Source organism: Solea solea, chromosome 11 (assembly GCF_958295425.1).
Source record: "Solea solea chromosome 11, fSolSol10.1, whole genome shotgun sequence".
Taxonomy (NCBI): Eukaryota; Metazoa; Chordata; class Actinopteri; order Pleuronectiformes; family Soleidae; genus Solea; species Solea solea.
Window position 1 is genome coordinate 27,342,827 of NC_081144.1, and position 25,824 is coordinate 27,368,650.

The 25,824-nt window shown below is 44.6% G+C and overlaps 1 protein-coding gene across 1 annotated transcript in view; it reads left to right on the forward strand.

Annotated features, from left to right (window-relative positions):
• Positions 1 to 25,824, forward strand: part of zbtb46 (zinc finger and BTB domain containing 46) — a 78,135-nt gene extending 52,311 nt beyond the window's left edge. Inside the window, exons 4-7 of the mRNA XM_058643006.1 lie at positions 13,289 to 13,564; positions 19,000 to 19,337; positions 21,752 to 21,788; positions 22,181 to 25,824. Coding sequence (XP_058498989.1) covers positions 13,289 to 13,564; positions 19,000 to 19,337; positions 21,752 to 21,788; positions 22,181 to 22,929 — 1,400 coding nt within the window. The 3' untranslated portion in view covers positions 22,930 to 25,824. The remainder of the gene's footprint in view (positions 1 to 13,288; positions 13,565 to 18,999; positions 19,338 to 21,751; positions 21,789 to 22,180) is intronic.

A 25,824-nucleotide genomic window follows, 5' to 3' on the forward strand; every position in this document is an offset into this window, starting at 1 on the left:
CTGTATTTTCTTTATTTGAACATAGAAACATTGTCTCCTGCTGTATACCTGTGGGCCTTTTACTTAATCACTCACTCACTCACTGCCTACCTGCTTTTTACTGTTTGCTCATCACTTCAACCCTTTCACATTAAACTTCCCCCTTTACTCCCCCCTCCCTCCTACCTCTTCCTCTTCTCTCTGACTGCTTACATGTTGTGCCCCTCTCTCTCCTTCCCTCCCTGTGTTTCTCCCTCCCTTCTCAGGGGTGTGTTCCAGGGGTTACAGAGAGGTCATGTGGTCTCCTGATGCCCTTCTCTCTAATGGTTTCTTAATGAGAGAGGTGGAGAGAGAGAGAGAGAGAGAGAGAGAGAGAGAGAGAGAGAGAGAGAGAGAGAGAGAGAGATAGATAGATAGATAGATAGATAGATAGATAGATAGATAGATAGATAGATAGATAGATAGATAGATAGATAGATAGATAAATAGATAGATAGACAGACAGACAGATAGATGACCATGTGTATGAATGGTGCTATATAAATACACTTGTTTTGCCTTTGGGCTGAGATTTGAATTGTGGTAAGATTAGGGTTAGGCATTAGTGTGTGTGTGTGTGTGTTGTGGGTGTGGCCTGGTCTATAATGTGCAGGGCTTCTGCTGATTTGATCATAAGTAATTAATGTCAATGGTTCAGCTGCAGTGGGAGAAGAGTAGATGAGCACAGTCTCTCATTGTGGTTTCTTCTTTCACACACTATGAAGACTAGTCATCCTTCCTCTCATACTCGACAGCCACTTGTGATATGCCTGCTGTTTTTGAATTCCAAAAACACATGTTATTTTTAGTCTTATAGCTCCCTGTATACAGTATTTTCAGTCATCTTCAGATAAAAACAGCTTCGACAGAGTTTAGTGTAGAAGTCACTGGTAACAGCTGTTTGTTCTACTATTTCATTTCAAATATGACTACTATGAAAAAAAGTATTATACACCAGGTTTAACAAGCAATTGTTTGGTCATGTGACGAACAGTAGTGAATAGTGAGTACTGTTTCTATTCTGACAGATCACAAATCCATATTTAAATGTTGAGTTTTAAAACACATTAATCACAGAATATTGTTATGCAGTGACGTCTAGGACTGTTTAACGCACGTCTGTCGTGCTGTTTGGGTTTCCCCTTCATGTTTTGCATCTATAGATAAGATCAGGAGGAAGTAGGTCACTTCTCACCCTCTTATAGGGCAAGAGACTGTCAGTCATGTGGAGTGAAAGAATCACTGTTGTTACTTCATGGCTCAAATAGTTGGAGGTAAGTGCAGGAGCCGTGTCTGTGTCTCATAACCCCTGACATTCCTGACCCTGGTTTGGGATCCACTGATCTACATTACAAAGACTTCACTTGCCCAGCTTTGGTTTCCTCTGTTTAAGCCTCTGCTGCGCTCTCTTGTATTGAGCCACACATCTGTGCAGAGCAAACTCAGTGACTCCTTCCTTCACTCTTTTCCGATTTTCCATCTCGCTCTAGTATCTGCCTCATCCTTGCGTTTCCTCTCCACGGCACTGTACTCCTCCCATGCTGAGGCCAGAGCTCTCTCTCCATTGTTGGAGGCAGGTTGCCAAGGATACGAGCACAGAGAGACACAGTCTTAATGTTATAAGATGAGTGCAGACGGGGATTGCAGCCTCACTGGTCGCAGGGCAGCCCCACAGCAGCAGTAATGCTGTTCCAGGAGGGAAGTGTTACTGGGACTGTAGTGTGTGACAGTCGTGTGCATCTTCATGACTTCATGTATTTGTCCCAGGCTGCCGCTGGCTGCACGTGAGCTCGGAAGTTTTCATTTTCTACAGCTTCATCGTCCACATGAGGGTCGTGGGGAAGTGTGAGCCAGTCACAGCTGGCATAGAGCTGAAGAAGCTGCTGTGGTTTATGCTCAGACCTGGAGGCTGTTATAGGTGTTATAGGTGTTATAGGTGTTATAGGTGTTATAGGTGCGTGTTTGTCAGGGAAAACAAAAGGTCACTCGTTGCTTAAAATGTTTATTTGTTTCAAATAAACATTTTTAAATTAAGGAATTTAGAAGACAGTTTTGTTGTTAAAATGTTACCAAATTGAATTCATCAATACTCACACAGTGGAGTAGTGGTTAGTACTGTTGCCTCACAGCAAGAAAGTTGCTGGTTTGAATCCAAGGGCTTCTCTCGCGATCAGAAACATGCAGACGTTAACTGGACTAAGATGACTGTGTGTGTGTGTGTGTGAGTGGGTCCTGTGATGAACTGGTGACCTGTCCCCCATGCAGGGCTGGGTATCAATCAAAAATGTTCCATACCGATACCTTCATTTCGATACCGGTTCCTGATCGATACTTTTTTCGATACCAGCTTTAAAATATCATTTCTAAAAAAGAAAATGACACATTATGGAAAAAATCCATCCGTAGTTTTGATTTTTCAGTTTTGGCATTTTTACACTCAAATTAACCATAAAATATTTTCAGTGCAAAAAGAACAATTGCAAACAAGTGACAAGTCATTTTCACTAAAGATCTCACAGAAACTTACAGAGGTAAAATCAATGTCGACATTAGAACACAAAACATAACAATAACATGGTTTTATTATTATTATTATTATTATTACTCATAATCTAGGTTTAACTGGTCAACAATAGCAATAACAATAGTTTACTCACGTCCACTGTAGAAACTTTAACATAAAGTTGTGAGTGTGGCACAGATTCACACTGACTGGCCTCGTCCTCCTCCTCACATCAGGGTCAGAGGTCACTGTGAGGACAAGATAAACATAACAGTGAGCTGTATCACCATAACATCAAACTACACAGTAATATGGTAAGTTAGCGTCACATGGATCTCACGCTGCAGTAAACAAACATACAACACGTAAACGTACCTGTTGAAGTCCTGTGTCCTGGTCATGGATGAAGGTTTTGAACCAGGCTGTTGTGGCTGTGTCACATGAGAGCAGGTGGACGTCTGCACTCACACACGCGCTCTTCTCACGTTCACAGACTGAGCAGCTTCCTGCTCTGAGGTCGATGCCGTGCGTGTTCAGGTGCTGTGAGATATCTAGTTAACACAATGCTATGTTAGCGTTACTTTAGTGGATATGGAGCCACACTTTGGACCTCGTGGCACATTTAGCCCCTTCATCACAACACACTTACGTGTAGTTAACATGAACGCGGTCTGTGGGCGTGACAGCACGTGTAACGTTATTATCACATCCTGATCACGTGATTAACTCTGAAGGCATGTTTGGATATAGCATTTCAGTCAGTGCCACAAAAGAACCAAAGTTCAGTACCCAGCCATGACCCTCATGACCCTCATGACCCTCATGACCCTCATGTGCAGGGTCAACAGGTCAACATCACACAACGACTGATTGATTGATTTCATTCAAATCAAACTTATACAGTTAAATTGTTTGGTGACGTGTTTGAAGGAGCAGTAAAATCTTCTGTCGTTGCCTCTGAGCCTTTGAGCAGGTCATCGTGCATGAACCCACAGCTCTGTACAGCATCCCCACCCACAGTCATTGTCAGTTTCCTCCTCCACTTTCCATTATCCCTCCTTCAAGCCTCTCTCCCTCTCTTCCTCCTCACCCCTTCATATTCTGGAGTCAGCTGGTCAGTTTCTCCCCCCCTCTCTCTCTCTCTCTCTCTCTCTCTCTCTCTCCCTCCCTCTCTCTCTCTCTCTCTCCATCTCTTTGCTTTCAGCACAAAGCCCTGCGTGTCTGCCTTCCTTCCCCACCCAGCATTCTTTCCCCATGCAGACCTCTCCCCCGCTCTCTGTCTCTCTCTCTCTCTCTCTCTCTCTCTCAGTCGACTTCCCTCCCACCCGCCAACTTGCTCAGCCTCACCCTACCTTTCATTCGCCCACTCTTTATCTCACACACTTACTCCTCTCGCTCTCTCTCCCCCTCCACTCTCCTGTCTCCCCAGCTTTTACACTCCCTGCACTCTCTCTTCTTCTTGCTCTTCCCCCTCAGTTGCTCTGGCTTTTCTCTCTGATACATCTTCATTTATTCCTCCCTCTATCTCTCTCTCTATCTCTCTCTTTCCCTGCTGACCCTATTATTTTTATATTCACTTTCCATCTACCAGAACCTCCCCCCTCTCTCTCCCTCCACCTCCCACTCCTCACAGTCCCTCTAAGCTGCATTAACTCCCCAGATTACCTTGAGCCCTTCAATCCTCCATCCCTCATGCACTCCCCCTTTTCCTCCCTCCCTCCCTTCACTCATTAACTTGCTTGCTCCTGGTACATCCGTGTTGTGGCGGCTAATATTGAAAATGACTTTTGTCCAGAGATGAAACAATGACTTCATTATTGATCAGTGACATTTTTCTATTTTGAAAGAATTAAAACAACAATTTTCAGCTTCTTGAAATGTGAATATTTTCACATGTTTTTTTTGCTCCATGTTACAGAAGAAACTTTGGTTTGTGGACAAACGATGACATGTTACATGTTACAGTCATCACTATTGTAACTGTACAGTCCCTCAGTCATGTCAACACACACACAGATCACACACATGACATGAGCGAGCTGGTCACAGGAAGTCTGCTGTGTCTGGTGTGGAGCGTCTGCTTGGTGACATGAGGAAACTGACAGTCAAACCAAAGAGCGCAGGTTACAACTTGGATTGATAAGATCTCGTCCACTGATGATGTCACAATAAAACGTTCAACAGCGACAGACAAAGTTTAAAATATGATACTTCATCATCCTTTGTCCGGAAAATGTTGACATGACAAACACAGTGGGAGACGTTCACAGCATCAGGGACGAGTGCTGTATCAGGCACACGATACAGAACTGTGAATGCTTTAAGAAGTGTAATAAGCAGCGATCTGATCATCACGCTGAGGTACTGTTGGTTTTAGGTGATGGTTGAAATACAGCACGAGCTCTGCTTCGTCTAAATGTTGTTTTCATTGTCTCTGTATATGTGGGTGTATGGAGATAAGAAGAAGAAGAAGATGGAGCTGTCTGACTGTAGTCTCACACACTCACTTGCTCACCCCAACCAACACTTTACTCACCCACCCCCTCCCTCCCTCCCTCCCACAGCCTCTGTAACCTTCCCCCTTCACTCACCCACCCACCCACACTTCATCACCCCACCATGCACCTCTCACCCCACCACTCTGGAAATCGCTGTGCTCTCTTCCTCCCCTCCACCCACACTCTCTCTTCTTCTCTTAAGCCCCAGCAGCAGCAGCAGCAGCAGCAGCAGCAGCAGCATTGTATCTCTCTCCCTCTCTCTCCCTCCCGCTCTCCCTCTCTCTCTCTCTCTTGCCTGTCCTTTACCACTCTCTTCCCTCTGTCCGTCCCTCCCTCCTCTAAAGCCTTCAGGCTCTGGTTGATTTATGCTTGCCCTCCCTATCCACACACCCCAGCACCACCACCCACTCTCCCCTATCTCTCCTGGAGGCTGTGGCCCGGCTAGTCCCTAAAAACAACAGAGAGAGAGAAAGAGCAAGTAAGGGAGAGGAAGATAGGCACTCACAGAGAGAGAGAGAATAGGAACCTATTTTACTTTCCATCCTCCCTCCTTTTTAACCCAGCATTTTTTTCATTCCCCTCTCCCACACTGCTTTTTAAATTGCCTCTGAATTCTTGAGCTGTTTTAGTGCCTCACTCCCCCTTCTCTGCTGAAATTACTTTTTTACCCTCTCAAACTCTGGCATGCTGAGGAAGCAACTTCCAGCTCTCCTCCCCTCGTTGTCCACTCAAGGAAAAACATGCACCACAGTCATGAAACACACAGAGCTGCAGGTGAAGCCGAGCAACGCTTTCTCCGTCACTCAGGCGGGATCATGTCGCTCGTGTCGTCACGTGTGGACAATAGCAGCAGCATCTTATCATGGGGCTAATCTGTCATTGTCCCTTTTCTGTCCATCAAAGACACTCACTGCAGAGTCTCCTCGTCCTCCCACACTCAGACCCTCACTCACTCGTTGCTTCACCACCTTGGACTTCTGTCTCTGTTGATATGAAGGTGTGTGTGTGTGTGTGTGTGTGTTCTTGTATTTGTTACCTCTTTAGAAACATATTCTGTCATAACCTCTGACCTCGTCAGGACCAGTAGTCTTCATGGAGACCAAATCCTAGTCCTAATGAGGCAGAACCCTGTTTCTGAGTGAATGAATGAAGTCAATGCTGTGTGTGTGTGCGTGTGTGTGTAAACTCTGATTAATTAGCATATATTTATTCAAACTGAATTAAACATGCTCTACGACATCATGTTAACATAACCTGTAAAGTTTTAGAATATATATCAGGTACTTTGTTGCCATTTTAAAATGCACAGATACTACACCAGTATTTAAGATCTTTGAAACTCTTAAAACAAAGCATTTCATCCACATCATCCTGAGTGTTTTTTTTATTTCCAATGAAAATAATAATAATAACTGTAGAATAATAATAATAATAATACAGTTGTGTGCATGTGTCTTTATTTATCAAGAAGCATGTTAGTAGCTGAGCCTCAGTGTCATAGATGAGTATCTGTGATGACTTGCCCTGCTTTTAAAGGCCTGGATAATCATCATATTTATTATTCTGTATTTGAATCAATAAAGTTAAACCTCTATCACATTTTATGGTGGAGGAGTTCAAGACACACACACGTGATGCACAAACAAACACACGGACACACTCTCCTTCTGCACAATCAGAACAGAGGATCAAAGGTCAAACTGGGTCAACTGACCCGTCCCTCCCTTTTCAGACGCTCTCTCTCTCTCCTCCTCTGTACTGCGTCAGAGCTGCTGTCTAATAACACGACTCCCCCTGTGAAGCACACACGCACACACGCACACACACACACACACACACACACACGCACACACACACACACACACACACAGACACATGCACACACACACACACACGCACATATACACACATATAAAGATGTATCTCCTCCCCATTAGCTGGAAGTCTCTCAGTGGCGGATGAATGCAGTATCCGTCACATTCACAGTATAGTTCAACACACACACACACACACACACGCACACTTCTTTTATTTCAAGGTAAGTCTTATTCCACACTTGCTTTTCCCACTCAAACCCCCACATATATTTCAGGCAGCATTACACACACGCACAAATTCACACATGAACAAAGAGAACCACCATTTCCACATATTTGTCTCTCCTTTTAAAAGGGGGGGTTGATTTAGCATAAATGTTGAAGCCAAGGGTGCCCAGCTACCATGGCAACCAAATTAAACGGAGGATCTCTTCAGAAAGCAGAAATCTGAATTATTCGGACTCTTTTATGAAGGGGAAAAATTCAAATTCCCTCCACTGTACAAAGACCACTGCACTGTAAAGGCGGTGATCAGCACATGTGCACAAAGGAATGATGCAACAGTACAACCAAGACACACACACACACACACACAAGCCTGTCCGAGGTCAGCTGACACTAACTTATTATAATATCTCACTCTCAATGTGGGCAGAATGTTTAGAAAGCAGGATCTGAGCGAGCATCATGTGAAACTACAGTATAAACTTTTTCTGTTTCCTGTAACAACATCACATTTCCATGAGTGACATGAGACGTTGTTACTGTATGACTGTGAGGGGGCGGGACATGTTCCATCTGCACATGCACGTGTACAGGGGATGCTGCGAGAAGGGGTCAGAGGTCATTTGCTCGTCCAATGAACAGATGAGTGAATGGAGATGGGGGTCAGAGGTCTCTCTCTCTGTCTCTCCTTCACTTCCCCTCCTTCCATTTGTCTGCCTCTCCTGTGTGTGTGTGTGTGTGTGTGTGTGTGTGTGTGTGTGTGTGTTGTTGGCCTACAGCAGATCTATGGTATTGATTGACTCCTGTGGCTGCTGCGCTGCCCACTGAAGGAGGGGGCAGAGCTCTAATGAATTCCTGCACCTTATGCCCCTTGCACCAACCCTGACACCCCCTCCTTAATTAACTTTGTTTGTTTGTGTGTGTGTGTGTGTGTGTGTATCTTCCTCCACAGCTCAACACCCCCGCTTTTACACTCCCCTGCCTTTTTGTTTCCTTTCTCTCCGTCTGTCTCTCTGTCTGTCTCTCTGTCTCTCTGTCTGTCTCTTGTTGTCTCTCCCTTTCTGTCGCTCTCTCTCTGTCGCTCTCTCTCTGTTGCTCTCTCGCCCTCTCTCTTTCTCTCTCTGTCGCACTCTCTCTCTGTCGCTCTCTCTCACTGTTGCTCTCTCTCGCTCTCTGTCGCTCTCTCTCTGTTGCTCTCTCGCACCTCGCTCGCTCGCTGTCGCGCTCTCTCTCTCTGTCGTGCTCTCTCTCTGTCACTCTCTCTCACTGTTGCTCTCTCTCGCTCTCTGTCGCTCTCTCTCTGTTGCTCTCTCGCACCTCGCTCGCTCGCTGTCGCGCTCTCTCTCTCTGTCGCGCTCTCTCTCTCTCTCTGTCGCACTCTCTCTCTCTCACGCTCTCTCACTGTTGCTCTCTCTCACTCTCTGTCGCTCTCTCTTTGTTGCTCTCTCGCACCTCGCTCGCTCTCTATCGCGCTCTCTCTCTATCGCGCTCTCTCTCTGTCGTGCTCTCTCTCTGTCGCGCTCTCTCTCTGTTGCTCTCTGTCGCTCGCTCACTCTCTCTCTCTGTCGCTCTCTCTCACTATTGCTCTCTGTCGCTCTCTCTCACTATTGCTCTCTGTCGCTCTCTCTCTGTTGCTCTCTCTCTGTTGCTCTCTGTTGCACTCTCTCTGTCGCGCTCTCTCTCACTGTTGCTCTCTGACGCCCTGTCGCTCGCTCGCTCTCTCTCTGTCGCGCTCTCTCTCACTGTTGCTCTCTGACGCTCTGTCGCTCGCTCTCTCTCTCTCACTGTTGCTCTCTGTCGCTCTCTCTCGCTCTCTGTCGCTCTCTCTCTGTTGCTCTCTCGCACCTCGCTCTCTCTCTGTCGCGCTCTCTCTCACTGTTGCTCTCTGACGCTCTGTCGCTCGCTCTCTCTCTCTCACTGTTGCTCTCTGTCGCTCTCTCTCGCTCTCTGTCGCTCTCTCTCTGTTGCTCTCTCGCACCTCGCTCTCTCTCTGTCGCGCTCTCTCTCACTGTTGCTCTCTGACGCTCTGTCGCTCGCTCGCTCGCTCTCTCTCTGTCTCTCTCTCTCTGTCGCTCTCTCTCACTGTTGCTCTCTGTCGCTCTCTCTCTCTCTCTGTTGCTCTCTCGCACCTCGCTCGCTCTCTGTCGCTCTCTCTCTGTCTCGCTCTCTCTCATCCTCGCTCTCTCTCTCTGTCGCTCTCTCTCTCTCTCTCGCTCTCTCTGTCTCTCTCTCACCCTCTCTGTCTCTCTCTCACCCTCTCTGTCTCTCTCTCGCCCTCTCTGTCTCTCTCTCTCGCCGTCTCTGTCGCTCTTTTCTCCAACTTAACGTCCTTGTGTTTTGCGTCCGCTCAGACTTTGGTGGCTGCTACAACTTCATACGTATGCTGGTCTAGATGTAATCTGGGATCCTCCCCACATGTATGTGCGATGTGTATCTGTTAATCTGATCTCTGATCATTTATGGATACTAAGCATGAAAAATGACTGACAGTGTGTGTGTGTGTGTGTGTGTGACCCAGGCTGCATGCATATTGGTATTCTAGATGTGGAGGCAAACGACAGTCTCCGTCACCTTGACTCCCCCTGCAGCAGATGAACACTTGACTGTGAGGTGAAATGGACAATAGTGCTATATTTTGTTTTTTTCCACTCTCTTCTGTCCAGATATTGCCCCATTTCTGACTTCTCTTTGTTTATTCCCCCTCAGCTTAAAAACAATAGTTCAGGCTATTTTTAAGTGTGGTTGTATGAGGCACTGAAGCTGCCTGCACCATCGAAGCAGCATGAAACAGAAGGGCATGTGCTCAGGGGAAACATGGCTGCCAGCTGAAACAGCAGGAAAACCTGATTTTGCCACTTAACAAATGGCTCACCTAAAATCTGTGCCAGCTTAAGTTTACACTATTTTAAGAAAATAGACATTTTATCTCAGTCATTTCCAGCTGGAGACTGAAATCCACACCAAAGTCCATCGGGATAATCAGCATCTTTAGCGTGAGGAGACACGGGACCTGCTGGTCTACTGCTGCTTCTCATCACACTGGTGTAGCACACAGTTTTCCAATGCGTCATAGTACCTCCTCATTGTGGGCGGGGTCGTCATATCACGGCTGTGTGGAAAAAGTACCAGGAACTCTGGACCGCTATGGAAAAGAATGATGGAGTCCAGCAGCAGTGGATCAACTTCTCCCGTGATTTTCTCTATGGACTGGTTGCAATCCGGTCACTTATTGACTTGTTCTCCAGGAGACCGCCCCTGACAGTTTCGGCGTATATAATATTATGACGCCACTATACAAACTTCTATCCATTGTCTCCTGCTTTATCCTCACTGTTGTAAAATGTGTGTGTGTGTGTGTAGTCATGTTTCTCGTGAGCCCTGATGGTTTGTGAGACCTTCTGATTCTGAGGGCTCCGGGTCGGCAGTCTTGATCTTCTGAAGTTAGTCCCTGAATGCTCTCCCTGTACGGTGTATGTAAGACACGACGAACCTCAGATAATCACACTGTAACAAAACCTGAACTATCACTTCCAGTGTAATTCCAGTTGTCACTGTGTGGACGGAGAAAACTTATATATTAGGATGTCAAGAGGGTTTGTTTTGTTTCCGGAACAATGACATATAATTATACACGAGGCAGCTAAGATTTTCTACATTAGTGCTCAGAAGTCTGCGTGTGTGTGTGTGTGTGTGTGTGTGTGTGTTTGTTTTAGGTGTAACCAAGCCATTCTGTCAACGTCTCTGAAGCCAGAGATGTGTGCGCTGTGTATTTTTGTCTAAGTCTGTGATCGGCACAGGGAGTGCAAGCAAACTGTCATCAGTTAAATGTCAATTAGGAGGCAAAGAAAGTGTGTTTGTGTGTCTGTATTTGCCTCTCTCTCTCCTCCTGTGTGTGTGTGTGTGTGTGTGTGTGTGTGTGTGTTGTCGGCTCTGTGGTCTGACACTCTTGTAGATCTACAGTGGAATTTTCAGCGACATGTCTCCCGCTGACAGCTTTTCCACACACTCTTCTTTCAATGTCTGTGACGGCTGAACACACACACACACGCGCACACACACACACACACACACGCACACACACGCACACACACACAAACACACTCTCTCTGTTCTTCTCTTTATGATCTCTGTGTGTTTTTGTTGACTGCCGATGACGAGCTGCGTTAAGGAGTTGAATCAGCGCAGCGCTGTGTTGGTCGTCACTCCACTGAAAACACTGGGTGTGAGCGATGACACGGCTCAGAGACTTGGTTACATACTGCATGATGGGATGGATTTTATTTTTCCCTCTGTTATTACTGTCAGTTGAAACGGTTAAAGCGACACTGTCCTCTTTTTTTTGCAGGATGTGCAAATAAGCAGCAGTGAAAGCAAATCTTTCTTATTCAGTTTGTTCTTACTCTTGAACCTTCTGGCTGAGATTGTGAAGTTTGGGTCACTTTATTATTAAATGACGACAGTCACTTTTAGTGATAAAAGGACAGAGGGTCACTGGGGTTGTGTGAGGTGCTTTTCTAGTCTTGATGACGACTTGATTCACCACAGTTTTTACCATTCAGCCGTTCACTTTTCAGCTCTGTGCACACAGACCGCATAGCACAGCCGTCAGCAGCAACTTGGTGTCTTGCCCAGGGGCACATCGGCATGTAGACTAGCAGAGCTGGGAATTAAACCTACAACCTTTCCCTGTTTCAAGAAGCAGCCAAGGACATTTCATACACAGAGCAACGTTATTAACATCAATAAAACCCATTTATAGGCCAACATTAATAAATAAAACAGCACAGAGTGATAAAAAGAGGCAAAGAAAACAAAAATCTTACACTAAAAATAATGTATAGTGCAGAAAAATATAAACTTAAAGGTGTTTTAAAAGTGCTCAATTATAAGCATCTGAGAAAATACATGTTTCAAATCAGGATTTAAAAATATTCACATGTGGAAACAGTAGGAAAAAAACTTATCAGCCACTGATAACTGGTTTATAATGTATAATGTATAATGTATAATGTATATGTCCATTGCTTTAAAAGTTGCATGTTGCAGCTGAATATTACTCACCTCACCGTTCCCTCCCAAGTAAAGTAAAAAAACAACAATTCATACAATCAGGTGATTTTTACAGTGACTCTGAAGATTCAACACAAGAATGCAAGAGATGTTCCTCCATTACGGTCCAAACCAAGCAGTCCTATTTCCGGTTTTCAAAATAAAGTCAACATACTGACAGGAAATATGTTAAGATATAGTGGTTCTTCTTGTTTTTGTAATGTTTGTCTTGCAAATGTCTTTGCATATGTTTAATAATATGTTCTGACCTTATTTCTATTGTTCGTCTATTTCTACATTGTGATTTCATTAAACATAAGAAGTTGACCCACTTCAAGCAGCACTGCTGCTTTACTACTGTAAACAAAAATACACAACTATGGACTTCCTGTGGGACTTTAGCATTGGTGTTGAGTCTTCAGGGTCACCTTAGATACAGTATGTCATTAAGTATAATTATTTTATCTTCATTTCTTCCACATTTTTACACACTGGACCTTTAATTGACTGTTAAGCTGTGTTTCCACTGAGCGGAACACTTGAGTTCACTATGGTTCTCTAATTTTCAAAATAACCAGCCCTGACTCCCTCCCCCGGAGTACCAGAGGTACGGTCCAGGTGGGGCTAGATAGGCTCCACCCACGACAGTCAGCTGATTGGGCAAAACTATTACTTTAAAGATATAAACGTTCCACATTATTGCTTTAAATCAACAATTTGACAGCTTTTATAGTACAATGGTTAGGTTTGTATTGTTTGACCATCATCTGTTCTTCATCCTCTACAGAGAGGGTTTCACAAATCAGGATTTTCTTTCAGCCTCTAAAGACCATTTAATCCCTCAAATTGAGTACATACAGTGTTGTTGTGACATTGTCCTGCTGCAGTGTCGCTGTTGTCTTTGCTCTGCCAAAGAGGTTATGGTTGTGTATGTCTGTTAGCAGGATTACGCCAAAACTCCTCAAGCGATTCTTTCAGCACTTGGTGGGAGGTTTGGGTATGCGGGGAAAAGACTGAGGAAGTGGGAGGATACATGTGTTTTTTCACTTTCTGTAACATTGTAAGATTTTGTGACATCATAATTTAAAAAGAATCAATGTAGAGGACAAATATTAATGAATGTTACCTAACAGTGTGGCTGCCTCCTCTTCATCATCTCTTCTATATTGTATGTGCAGACGTGACTGAACCCAACAGCTCAGACAGCCGCGGCGAACGCCTGGACTTCTTCCTCAAACAGGAGGAGGCTCTCACCGCAGAGCCCAGCTTCATCAGTGCCAACGAATCAGAGGAGCACGGGGGAGGAGGCGGGGCCGGAACGATCACGTCTGTGGCCAATCTGAAGGCGGCACTGATGAGTAAGAACAGCTTACTGTCCCTGCGGGCGGAGATGATGGGAGATGATAACCCCTTACTCTACGAGTACCTGCCCAAAGGAGGACACTCCCTGTCGTGTAAGTCACTATTTACCCACACTGATCATTACAAACACACACGCACTCACACCCAACGCACACCACACACACACACACACACACGCGCACACACACACACTCACACACGCGCGCACCACACACACACACACACACGCACACATACACACCACACATACCCAACACACACACACACACACACACACACTCACACACACGCACACACGCACACACACACACACACACACACACACTCACACACACGCACACACGCACACACACTCACACCCAACACACACACACACACACGCACGCACGCACACACACTCACACCCAACGCACACCACACACACACACGCACACTCACACACGCACACACACACACACACACACACACATACCCAACACACACTCACACCCAACACACACACACACACACACACACCACACACTCCTCACCACTACTGACACTTCTGAGTGACACTTCAAACACACACTGTCTTTTACTGCAGGATATTCATGCAGGAAGGTGCGTCTGTGTGTGTGTGTGTGTGTGTGTGTGCGTCTGTGTGTGTTTGGACCAGTAGTCCTCGTGGAGACCAAAACCTGGTCCTAATGTGGCAGACTGTAATTTCTGAGGAACTGGTTAAGTTTAGAGTTAAGATATGAATTGTGGTTAGGTTATGGTTAGGGTTAGGCATTAACTAGTTGTGGTTAAGGTTAGGGATAAGGCTTTGAGCCGGCCGTCCAAGGGAGTGGATGTCACTCAAGTCTCCGAATGGCTAGAAATACGACAATGTCTGTGTGTTGTTGTATATATATATATATATATATATATATATATATATATATATATATATATGTATACATATATACACATATATACATCTATATGTATATATGCGTATACATAAATATGTATACATGTGTACATATAGATGTATATATGTATGTATATATACATCTATTATGTATTAATATTCAAATATCAGCAGTGGTTAAAGAGAGCAGAGGTGTGCTGCCAACTAGGGTAATAATTCAATAGCAGTATCACAGTTCAATAGTTTCTTTGATATATAAATGAAATAAACATTTAAAGACTGTTATTATGAAATCATTGAAATGTTCCAACTTATTTCTCCTTACATTACAATATAATGACTTGATTCTCAAAAGCTCAGTATGGTCCTTGAACTATAACTGATAGTGCAGTTAGGTGTATTCAGGAGACTGTGCTGCAGGCGAACATGTCGCTTCATAAACAATAATTGTTCAAAGATACAATAAAAACATGGATCATGTCAATAAGTTTGAAGCACAAACGCTTAATTGTGTCTAATTTTTCACCAGGATTTCGTTTTCATTTCTTCCAGTGAGGGCGTTAAGCTGTCAGTGTGTATCTGTGTGTGTGTATATTTGCTTGCTGCGTGGGCACATGGTGTGTGTGTGTGTGTGTGTGTGTTTGTGAGTGTGACTTGTGTGCGTGTTTGTGTTTCTTTGCCTTCACTGGCTCGTAATTGGATCTTTTGTCCAGAATCCTGGCTGCCTTTGTGAGCAGAAGAAAAGCAGAGGAAGGGGAACAACTCCGAGCCTCGTCGTGTCTTTTGAGCTGAGCCTCACTCACCTAGACAGAGTAAAGAGACAGGGCCAGTGCTCACACACACACACACACACGTGCACACACACACGCACACACACACACACACACACGCACACACACACGTGCACACACGCGCACACACATCACCTCTTTTTATGTAAGTGTTAAGTGTGTGGGATTGAGATGTTTCTCTTGGCTTAAAGAGGAGAATCAGATGCTGTCACCAGCTCCGGCAGAGAGAAGATTTCAGCCTTGACTAAATGAATATGAGATTTGGAGAATTCAGAAAATCTTCATCACTTTGCTCCCGGCTCACATTGTTGAATGAGTGTTGTCGCTGTATTTCACTTGTCACCAAAGAAACCTTGGGGGAGGTTTTTGGTTAGCCAAACCCTATTTTGAATTCACTGCACAATAGGGGTCAGGGAAATGGGTTTGTCAAGAGGGCCAACAACCTCCCCTCCCTCCCTCCCTCCCTCCCTCCCCGAGTCTGTCCCCCACGTCTAAATGAGGACACAAAATAAACAAACAGCGTACCTCAGATTACTGGGCGGAGGAGAAAGTCTGCCCACTTTGACAGATCGCTGCTCCCCTCCCTTCCTCCCTTCCTCCCTCCATCTCCTCCCTGCTTCTCCTTCACCCTGCCCCAACATCCTTCCTGTTCTGTTTTTTCTCCCTCTTCTACTTCCCTCACCTCATTCCCTCCATCTATTTCTCCTTCACCCCCTCCTTAAACACTCATGCCTCCCTCCTCGCTCCATATTTCTCACCCTCCTCTTTACTTAAGCTGTGCAACATCAAAGTGTGTTGGTTTTTAAAATCCTGGGAAAGTATTGATCAACGGGGAGCGTTGGTGGAACAAGGTCACCAGGTCCAATTTGAGAGAGACCACTGAATATCACTGAGTTTCTGTCTCCCCCTCCCTCCCTCCCTCCCTCCTTTCCTCCCTCCTTCCATCTAATTCTCTTCAACTCTTGTATAACTGACTCTGTGTTAAATCACTTTCTCCATCATATTCACACATGGATGAGATGTTTACATGTAATAAAGGTGCTGTTCAGTTTTTGGGTGGGTGCTGACTCAGCTGCTGAGGACCAGCCTGAAGCTCAGATGCTAGAAGATTGACAGATGACGCTCTGCAGCATAGATGTTATTAACGTGGCTAAAATCAGTTCCAGCTTGTGTCCCTGGTTTTTACACAGAGTGAGCCTCTGTGTCTCTCACGGTTCATACAACACCACAGTGAGTCTGTCAGTGAATCAAATGACATTCATTCAGATTTGCCTCAGACCATCAATCCCAGTCCACCGTGCACTTATCTAAAGGCAGGATAGTGACATTATCAATAATGTGGATTATTAAAATGTGTTTCATCGTCGCTAACGCGTCAAACACCATCTTCAATCATCGGCTCATTCACTGTCTGACCAAACCAAGAAGGATGAAGAGAAGAAAGTGGGTTTATATCGTAAATGCTACGCTCTTATGACCAGTGTTGTTTCCTCTTCTCTTGATTCAACAACACAGAACTCTATTAAACAATCACAAGACGTGTGGCGGAGCTTCAGTGGTGTGTGTGTGTGTGTGTGTGTGTGCGTGCGTGTGTGTGCGTGAGTGTGTGTGTGTGTGTCTCACTCTGGTTGTAAATAGACTGTGTTGTGATGTTTTTATAATTGCTTTGTTTCGTCACATGTGCGTTGTAATTTGAATGATCCACACTGTAGTCTGGCTCATTAGCATCACGTTCAGTGACCTATAGAAACAAAGCATTGATGTAAAAGTTATTTCACTAGTAAAATAAGTAAGGCCGTGTAAATCTAGCACAGTCCTGCTTCTTCACTTTTACATGGACATTTACCAACATTGTCAAAAGAGCATCTTTGGAGCACAAACGTGTTTGACATCTAAATACACGCTCGGATCCATTATTCAAATTTAACTCTTGTCAAGTTTTAGAACCACGAGACGGGAGTGAAATCAGAGAAAAGAAACAGTGAAGAAGGATTTCACACGGGTGGAATAAACCTTCACAATCACATTTAATCACATGATCACAATCACATGATTAAAACCCAGATGTGGCCACTGTTTAAATAATGTTACACGTTTACACCATCACAATAATATAAAATGTAATATAAGGCAGTTTAGGCTGAAGGCCTACTATTTAATCTTAATCTTTGGAATTATCGCTGACCTGATATATTTTGAATATAGAATTAATCCAATTAGCCTTACAGTTATTAAATCTACAATTAATATAGTTGGGCACTGAACAGCTTTATACTATATATGTATATATATACATATATATATATATATATATATATATATATACACATATATATATACATATATATGAATATATACATATATGTGTATATATATATGTATATATATATTTTAACACAGGTGTTAAAACATCCTAGTTTGAAGGTACCGCTCATAGGGTCATAGCCTTTTTACTTTGAAGTCACAGACTAAACTAGTTGCGGGTGACTAGTTACTAGTTAATGTTAACTGGTTCATATCTAATAGGTCATGATCATCTGGTGGTAGCATGTGAGGGAGACACCTTTGAGGTGTTTGGGGGTTGTCCTCCTGTCACACCTGTCGTTACTTAGCAACCAAACCCTGTGCACTGAGTTTATAATAAAGTTGCCTCTGTCCCAGCAGCACACAGTGTCATTCACTCGCTCAGGTCACGTGACTTCCAACATGCTCACATTTCAGTATAGAATTATGTAAGGCCATAAAAACTGAACGACATACAGTCTTGCCTACTATAGCTTTAATTTCCCTTTCCTGTCTGTGTTTTCTCTTGTCAGTGTGCAGTGAGTCATCTGCTTTTATTTGTATTTTTATGGCTTTGCAGACACAGTGGTAATATTAAACTTATTGAGATGAGATCACAAAAAAATGAGACTTTTGAGACTTTTTTTCTGTGTGTTCATTATTTTGTTAATGAGCTGCTACTGTGTGTGTCGCACCTGCAGCTCTCTGTCCGTCCTTCTTCTTCTTCTTCTTCTTCTTTGTTAATTATTGTGGGCTGGGAAGGAGGGAGGAAGAAGAAGAAGAAGAGATGGGGAGTTAAGCATGTGTGTGTGTGTTCACAGTAAGTGGGAGTGGGGAGTGTCGGGCGCGGTACTTTAACATTCCAACAGTCAGCCCATGGTCCAGCCTCATGCTTGTGTGATTCTGTCCACTGTGCAGAGGAGGGCAGTGAATGGCTAACCCACTGCATAACTCTGGACACATTCCCCAAAACACTGGCCACACTCACAGAGACAATATACTGACATGAATATGCTGCACAGCAGCAGCTAATGGGAGTTTTAATGGAACAGAAATAGTTTTAAAGAGCTAAAGGTTCTGCGAGAAATCTCTCATTTTTTATCCAAAGTGCTTTAACTTGTTGCGAGTAAACATCTTCCACGGTGGATGTAGTTGTCCTTTACCCTGCCTGTACACTCCAGCTCCACGATGGCACCTGTCCAAAACTCTCTCCCTCCACACTACAAGCTCTCTCCTCATATATGCATTTACTGGCTCACACACACACACACACACACACGCTGCCATCTTCTGTGCACACACGTGGGTGGAAGGAGAAGGAGAGCAGAGGAGCAGAAAGCAAGAGAAGAAGAGAAACCCTAACCCTTTCCCCTTGGCTGGTGGAAAGTGAAACTTCAGAGTAGTTCTTCCTCCCCCTCTGTGTAGTGTTTGATAGCGCCGCACTGGCAGCCTGTGTGCGCCCCCTGCCCACTCTCTGCCGTTGTGTTGTAGTGGCCAGCTGCTAGCAGAGTTGCAGTTGTACGTGAGTGGGTGGGTGAGACTCGTTTCCTGTGCTCCTCAGGGCTCCGCTCCAACAACTGCAGCAGCACGCTCCGGCCAGAGGCCACGGGGGCCACTTTTCTTAACAAACAGGGGGCTGGCTCCTCTCCTCCTCCTTCTCCTCCTCCTCTTCTTTTTTCTCTTCATCCTCCAACATCACCACCACTACCACCACCACCATCATCGTCATCATCACACTTGCCACCCACTCCACCCACACCGCTGCTTCCCTCCGAGCCTCGGCCCCTGGAGGCCCCCGGCCCGTGGGCTGGGGTGTCCCTGCTCCTGCGCACAGACCGCGTGGACATAGACGTGGAAGATCGTCCTCCTGACGACGCGGAGTCCTCAAATTCACCTGAGGTAAGCGCACACACACACACACACACACACACACACACACACACACACAGTATGAGTGTATGATAAAAAGTCAGATGAAAAGTGTGGAGACGAGGAACCAGCGTCTCCCTCAGCAGAGGTGATGACGATGTTATTATTATTAATAATAATAATAATAATAATAATAATAATAATAATGATAATAATAATAATAATAATAATAATCAAACACTCACATGAGACATGGTGGATTGTCATAATGAAGATAATCATCAATATTTCACCAGTGACTTGAAAACACACAGTCCTGGTGATTTATTTTGAAGTGAGAGACACTTATTTAACATTCTTGTTTTTCACATTAAAATGTTCACTATATAGATAACACTTTATAACACTTTATAACACTTTATTAGTAATTGTATAACAAGTAGAACATGAATTCATCTGTTTCTGTATTTGTGAACATTTGAAAGCTTATGGGTACAAACTCATGAAGAAGCTATGACCATTTATATTTAGGAACTAAAAATGAATGAAAGCACATGATGATTGTAATAATAATAACATGATGAATCACAGTTATCATGGTCAGGATAACAGGGACATCCTCCCTCCATCCTCTTTATCTCACTCTCTGTGCACATGTGTTGTCAAAAGAGGGACAGTTGTCTGTTTGTCCTCTTTGTCCTCTTTGTCCTCATTGTCCTCTTTCTTTATGACGTTTGCTTTGTCTTTCTCTCACATTTACAGCGTCTCACTCTCTCGTGTCTCACTTTTCATATGAATGTTTTTTTTTACTTCATATATACTGACGAGCCAGGAGTCTTCGCTCAGCATTAGTGGGTGGTAACATAGTCTACAGTGGTTGCATTAGAGAAGACACAGTCTGTGTGTGTCTGTGTGTGTGTGTGTGTGTCTGTGTGTGTGTGTGTGTGTGTGTGTGTGTGTGCTTAGATATTGCAGATAACAGGTAAGGTAGTGAGATGAGACTGAGTAGAATCAATACAAGCAGACAATGAGAGGTTTGCTCTCACTGTCCACGAAATTGTTTGTTCTACTTAGTGTGTGTGTGTGCGTGCGTGCGTGTGCGTGCGTGTGCGTGCGTGTGTGTGTGTGTGTGTGTGTGAGACAGAGAGAACATGGCAGTGTGTGCGTGTGCGTGCGCGTGCATGTGAGTGTGTGTGTGCGTGTGCGTGCGTGTGTGTGTGTGAGAGCGAGAGACAGAACATGGCAGTGTGTGCGTGCGCATGCGTGTGTGTGTGTGCGCGCGTGCACGTGTGTGTGTGTGTGTGTGAGCGGGAGCATTTAGGAGCAGCATTTGATTTCAGCGGTGCAGTCTCCCAACAAGCCTCCCCATGTCTGTGGACAGGCCGTCTGTTTGCCCAGTGCATGTGTTCTGTTCTTGGAGAAGAGGAGGAGGAGAGTGTAGGAGGAGTGTAGGGGCCAAGGGAATGTGTGCAGGGGTGAAGGAATGACAGGAGTCTGCAGTAAATGGAGGACTGACACAGTGGCACAAGGTAGAAGGTGAGGAAAGTGGTGACAGGTGCATCCAGTGTAAGGAAGAGAAGAATACTGTAGATCCAACTAACGCCTCGTCACAGAACTCAGACATGTAAACAAATACATATGTATGTCTGTATGTCCCTACACTGACAATGATATATCCAATTATATAGTTATAAAAAATATTATAATTATAATTTAATAATAGTCAACATCTTTCTATTTTATACATGCATAGATTTGTTATTCATCAGCTTTAGTGTGTTTGCGGCCATGACAGTGTGAATGTAAACCTCTGTGGCACTAACACAGGATCATCGTCTTTTCTTAAAGGCCACATAGACCAGAAGCTCCAATTAACGCTGCGCTTGTGTGTGTATCTGCGTCATGACCTCGTTTATGAAACCTGAAAGTTTCACAACAAACAGTTCAGACACTGCTGAGAAAATAGGCTTTTATTGTTTTCCTGGGCTCTGCGAAGTGGAACGGCACTTCCCTATGCTGATGATGTCATCAGTAAACCTCAGCACTCCTCTCACCAGCGTAGCGCCTCTTGGTGCGGGCACTAGTCCGGGCACAGCCGGTTGCGTACATTCAACCGCAGAAGAAGAAGAACTACTCTGGCTGTAGCTGGAGCAGTCGCTGCTCTGTCATAGGAACACAAATGCTTTCACATACGTCACAAACATTAGGGGCGGAGTTTGACTGTGTGTGAACGAGGCACAGGTGCTCATCCAGGAAGTGTCAGTGATTTACTGTAGCACACCTCTGTTGTTGTTGTTGTTTTTCCTTTAACTCACTCTTCCTGTTTTCATATCTGTGTTTCTCTTGTGTCCACAGCGTCTGACCTGTTCCATACTGTGTGTGTGTGTGTGTGTGTGTGTGTGTGTGAGAGACGTAACACCGTAACACCGTGTTTTGTCTTACAGGAGGAAACAAACGAAGACGACATGAACGAAGGCTCAGGTCTGGTTTAACACTTGTGTCTGTAAAGGTTGTTCAGGTGTGGTTGTATCAGGCCAGAGAGCAGGTGGGATGGTCACGTGTCATTTATGTCACTTTCACCATGTTTACCAGTTACCAAGGCAACAACTGACCAAAAACTTTTGTCAGTGCATTTGTGGGAAATGAGTTTGGTTTACTAAGAGACACAAACAGCAAACCTATTCTGAAGATAATGACACATGACATAGTTTCTATAGGTGAGTCTAAGTCGTCCATGTGTCCATGCACGTCATACAGCCTCACTTGAATAATCCACAACTGTCCCTTTAAGCAAGTTTCTTTTTTACATTCCCTTTAATGGACAATATCTATTTATCTCACTCTGCTCTTTGTTCCTATCTCACATTTGGCAGGTGAGCAGTGTCCTGAGGAGAAGGATCAGATGGTTGATGGGAGCTGTGCTGGTGGCTCCACTGTGCCTGCATCAGTGTCAGTGACTGGCAGAGGGACTAAAGGTCTGAGGGCTGTTCTGCCAGAACCTGGAGCCTGGCCCTGCTCCCTGTGCAAACGGCTGTTCAGCAGCCTGGAGCATCTCAGGGAACACGAGTACCGCCACACCCTGTCTCTCATGGCCTTGTCCGTGGACTGGCCGAGCACGCTGGGTCCACGGCACCAAGCTATCCAGCCCCGCCTCCTGCCACAACCACAACCTTTGCCGTTCCACCAGTCTCTCCATTACTCCACGGTGGCCGAGTCCGTGCCGGGACGCTACCTCTGCTCCCAGTGTCCAGCCAGCTTTACTCTGAAATCCAACGCCGATCGCCACGAGAAGACGATCCACTTCAAGAAGAAGCTGATGCAGTGCGTGTACTGTCTGAAACACTTCAGAGACCGCACGGACCTTCACAGGCATCTGTCGTCCGTGCACTCCAGAGAGAGAGACCACACCTGCCCCGCCTGCACCAAGGCCTTCAGCACGCAGAAGAACCTGGCCACACATGTTAAAGTGTGCTGCCAGGTGGGGTCACTACGGGGAAGCATACTGGAGGGCAGCAGGCGGGTGGAACTGTCCCAGGACGGGGTAACGTATCCACTTTGGCAGCTTTCTCAACAGATGAAAGTTGACAATCGTGTCCACAGTATCGATATCGTGGGAAACTGAGACTGGATACAGATTCTCTGCCATCACTACGGTCATTGCTGTTGTACGCTCATGCCAAATGGGATTTGTGGTGTCACTGCACTGAAATCCTTCTGAAATCAAAGTGTGTTGATGTGATTATTCAAGTGATCGTTCAGGTTTCCAAACACCAAAGTCAAAAAATGACACATTTGAACTAAACGGTGAGTGAGTGAGTGAGTGAGTGAGTGAGTGAGTGAGTGTAAGACAGTGATTACTGACTATGTGTCAGTGCCTCACACAACAAACATGTTTGTTATGTGATGTGATGCAAATTGAAAACCTATATCTCTGAGATGAACGGTTGCTATGCACAATCTTTTAAATGATGTGTTCTGTTGAGCTCTGATTGGACCTATAAGCTGGTCCGGGTACAGAAAACAAAGAGGTGGGGGTCTGTAATTGTTGGTCTTTCCGCCCTCCCAACCCTAAACCACTTGTCTGGCTCTTTGTCTCCAGTCAACACAAAGTCTCCTCTCCTTTTTTAGGCACAGAGATCTTTATCTCAGTGTCCACCCCTGCATTAAGAGCACAAAGACACTCACATTCTTTCACTGCATACTTTCATGGCTGCTCTGAGGCCCACAGCCCACACAACCACACCACCTGCAGGAACTTGTCAGCATTGCAGCACCTAGAGGTGAATGTTTCTGGAGTGACACAATAAATACACAATAGCCTTGGGTCGGTGCTGCGCGGTGAGTGCAGATGGAGGGGATGTGTCCAATGACACAGAACGTGCTCAAACAAAAGAGCCGTAGCAGCTCAGACAGTGTCATTGTCTTCTTTCTCTCTGTCCATCTCTGGTGTCATCTCTGGTGTCATCTCTGGTGTCTGTAGCTGGACAGTAATGCTCCACAGCTCCGACCCTTCGTAACCCCTGACCCCTCATCTGAAGAGGAACCAGATGAGCTTAGCAATGTTAGCAATGCTGCTGCTGTCTGCAGGAGGTCACGCTTTTTATGATATACATCATCATTTTAACACACAAAAACTTAAACACTGACTTCAATAAATAGATTAATAAGACAACAAATACATTTAGATTATCCGTAACATTTCCAACAATAATTTGGTATCCTGTTATTATTCAAATGTTGAACAATCAAAGTAGAAATTAACACTAGACTGTGGAGAGAATGAATGAATGTGCCCTGAGAAATGACCTTAATAACGAATGATGATACGGACAAAGGTGAAAATACAAATATTCTGTGGTGGTTCAGTGTGTCCGTGTCATTTTCAGTCATTTTCAGACACACAGTAGGTGCCAGAAACACTACAAAAATCAGTCATTTAATCATCAAATAACAATATTCAATGTGGACACATACAATGAAGGCTCCACACTAAGCCTGGCTGGTGAAAATAAGCCTGTATTCACTTTATTAACAGTTCCTAAACCACTTGTTTTTAACAGAATCAAAAACATTACTTTACAACTACATGGTGTAAGCGCACGAGCTAACATCAAGTAAAAAGTCACATTTGTCTGGTCTGCTGCAGAGAGTTGAAGCGCAGTCTTCCATCATGTCCACTGGGGGCGCTGTTCAGAAACTGCAGACAGCAGCTTCTCACTGCTCACACACACACACACACACACACACACACCTGTCATTACATGTGCAGCAGTATGACGACTCAGGGATTTAAATCAAAGAATGTTATATTTGTATTATTAGGTCTATAAGAGACACGTCCTCACATCAGCAGTTAGTCGTTGTTCATACACTTTTCTTTAAACTTCATTGTACTGGACAAACGTAAACAGTGTAACTGTGTAACAGTGTAACTGTGTAACAGTGTAACAGTGTAACAGTGTAACTGTGTAACAGTGTAACAGAAACCTTCATCAGACACAGTGTACGTTCCAGATCAACGTGCTCTGTTGTTCATTTGTGTTACTGTTTCACAAAGTTACCAAATAAATTGACAAATTCATTGAATTGTTTTAAAATGCAGTTTGTGATACTTTGTTGGAATTTGATGATAGTTTTTACAGTTAAAACAAATACTGTCGTATAAATGAGGAAGGTTTGTTTTTCTTCAGGAACAGGAAGAAGAATCAGGTTTGTGACATCACCCTGTGCATGTGCAGAAAACATGTCTGACCTCCAGGTTAATGTCAGGGCCCAGCTGTACTGTTACTCCCATCATGCCTCTGGGCTCTGTGTGGGCGAGGGGCGTGGCTCTATCCACTTCTTATAATACATCCATGGTGGAGAGGGTAGGAAATGGGACGGGGGGGTTCAGCGGTGAAGAGGAATCACCGGCACGAGAGCAACACAGACAGGATGTTAGATTCAGTGAAGACACTGAGGCTTAAAATCTGTCTGACTCATCTATCACTGGGTTTCTAACTAAAGAGTTTACAGCAGCTCTTCACCCTGACTGACACACACACACACACATGCACGCACACACACACACACACACACAAACACAACACACACAAACACACACACAAACACAACACACACACACACACACACACACACACACACACACACACACACTAAAACCAGGTCTTCACCCACAAAAAGTTCTTCAAAGTTGTGAGGAGCAGACAAACACTCTCTATGGTTTATACTAATGGTCAGCAACTGGTGGGGCGTGGGCCAAAACCGTCCCAGCAGCATCAGTATCTGGCCCTGCAGAGGATTGAAATAAAATCAGATTTTTGCTTAATCTTAATCTTAATCTTAATCTTATTAATCTTAATAAAACATTGCTGTTTGTAACAGATAGCCATGTTTGTACAATAAATACACTAATATAATAGTCAAAGACTCAAAGCAGTGTTTCTCACCATTCAACTGATGTTCTATAATTGTTAACTGTACATGTGTGTGTCTGTGACACAGAAGCAGACTGTAC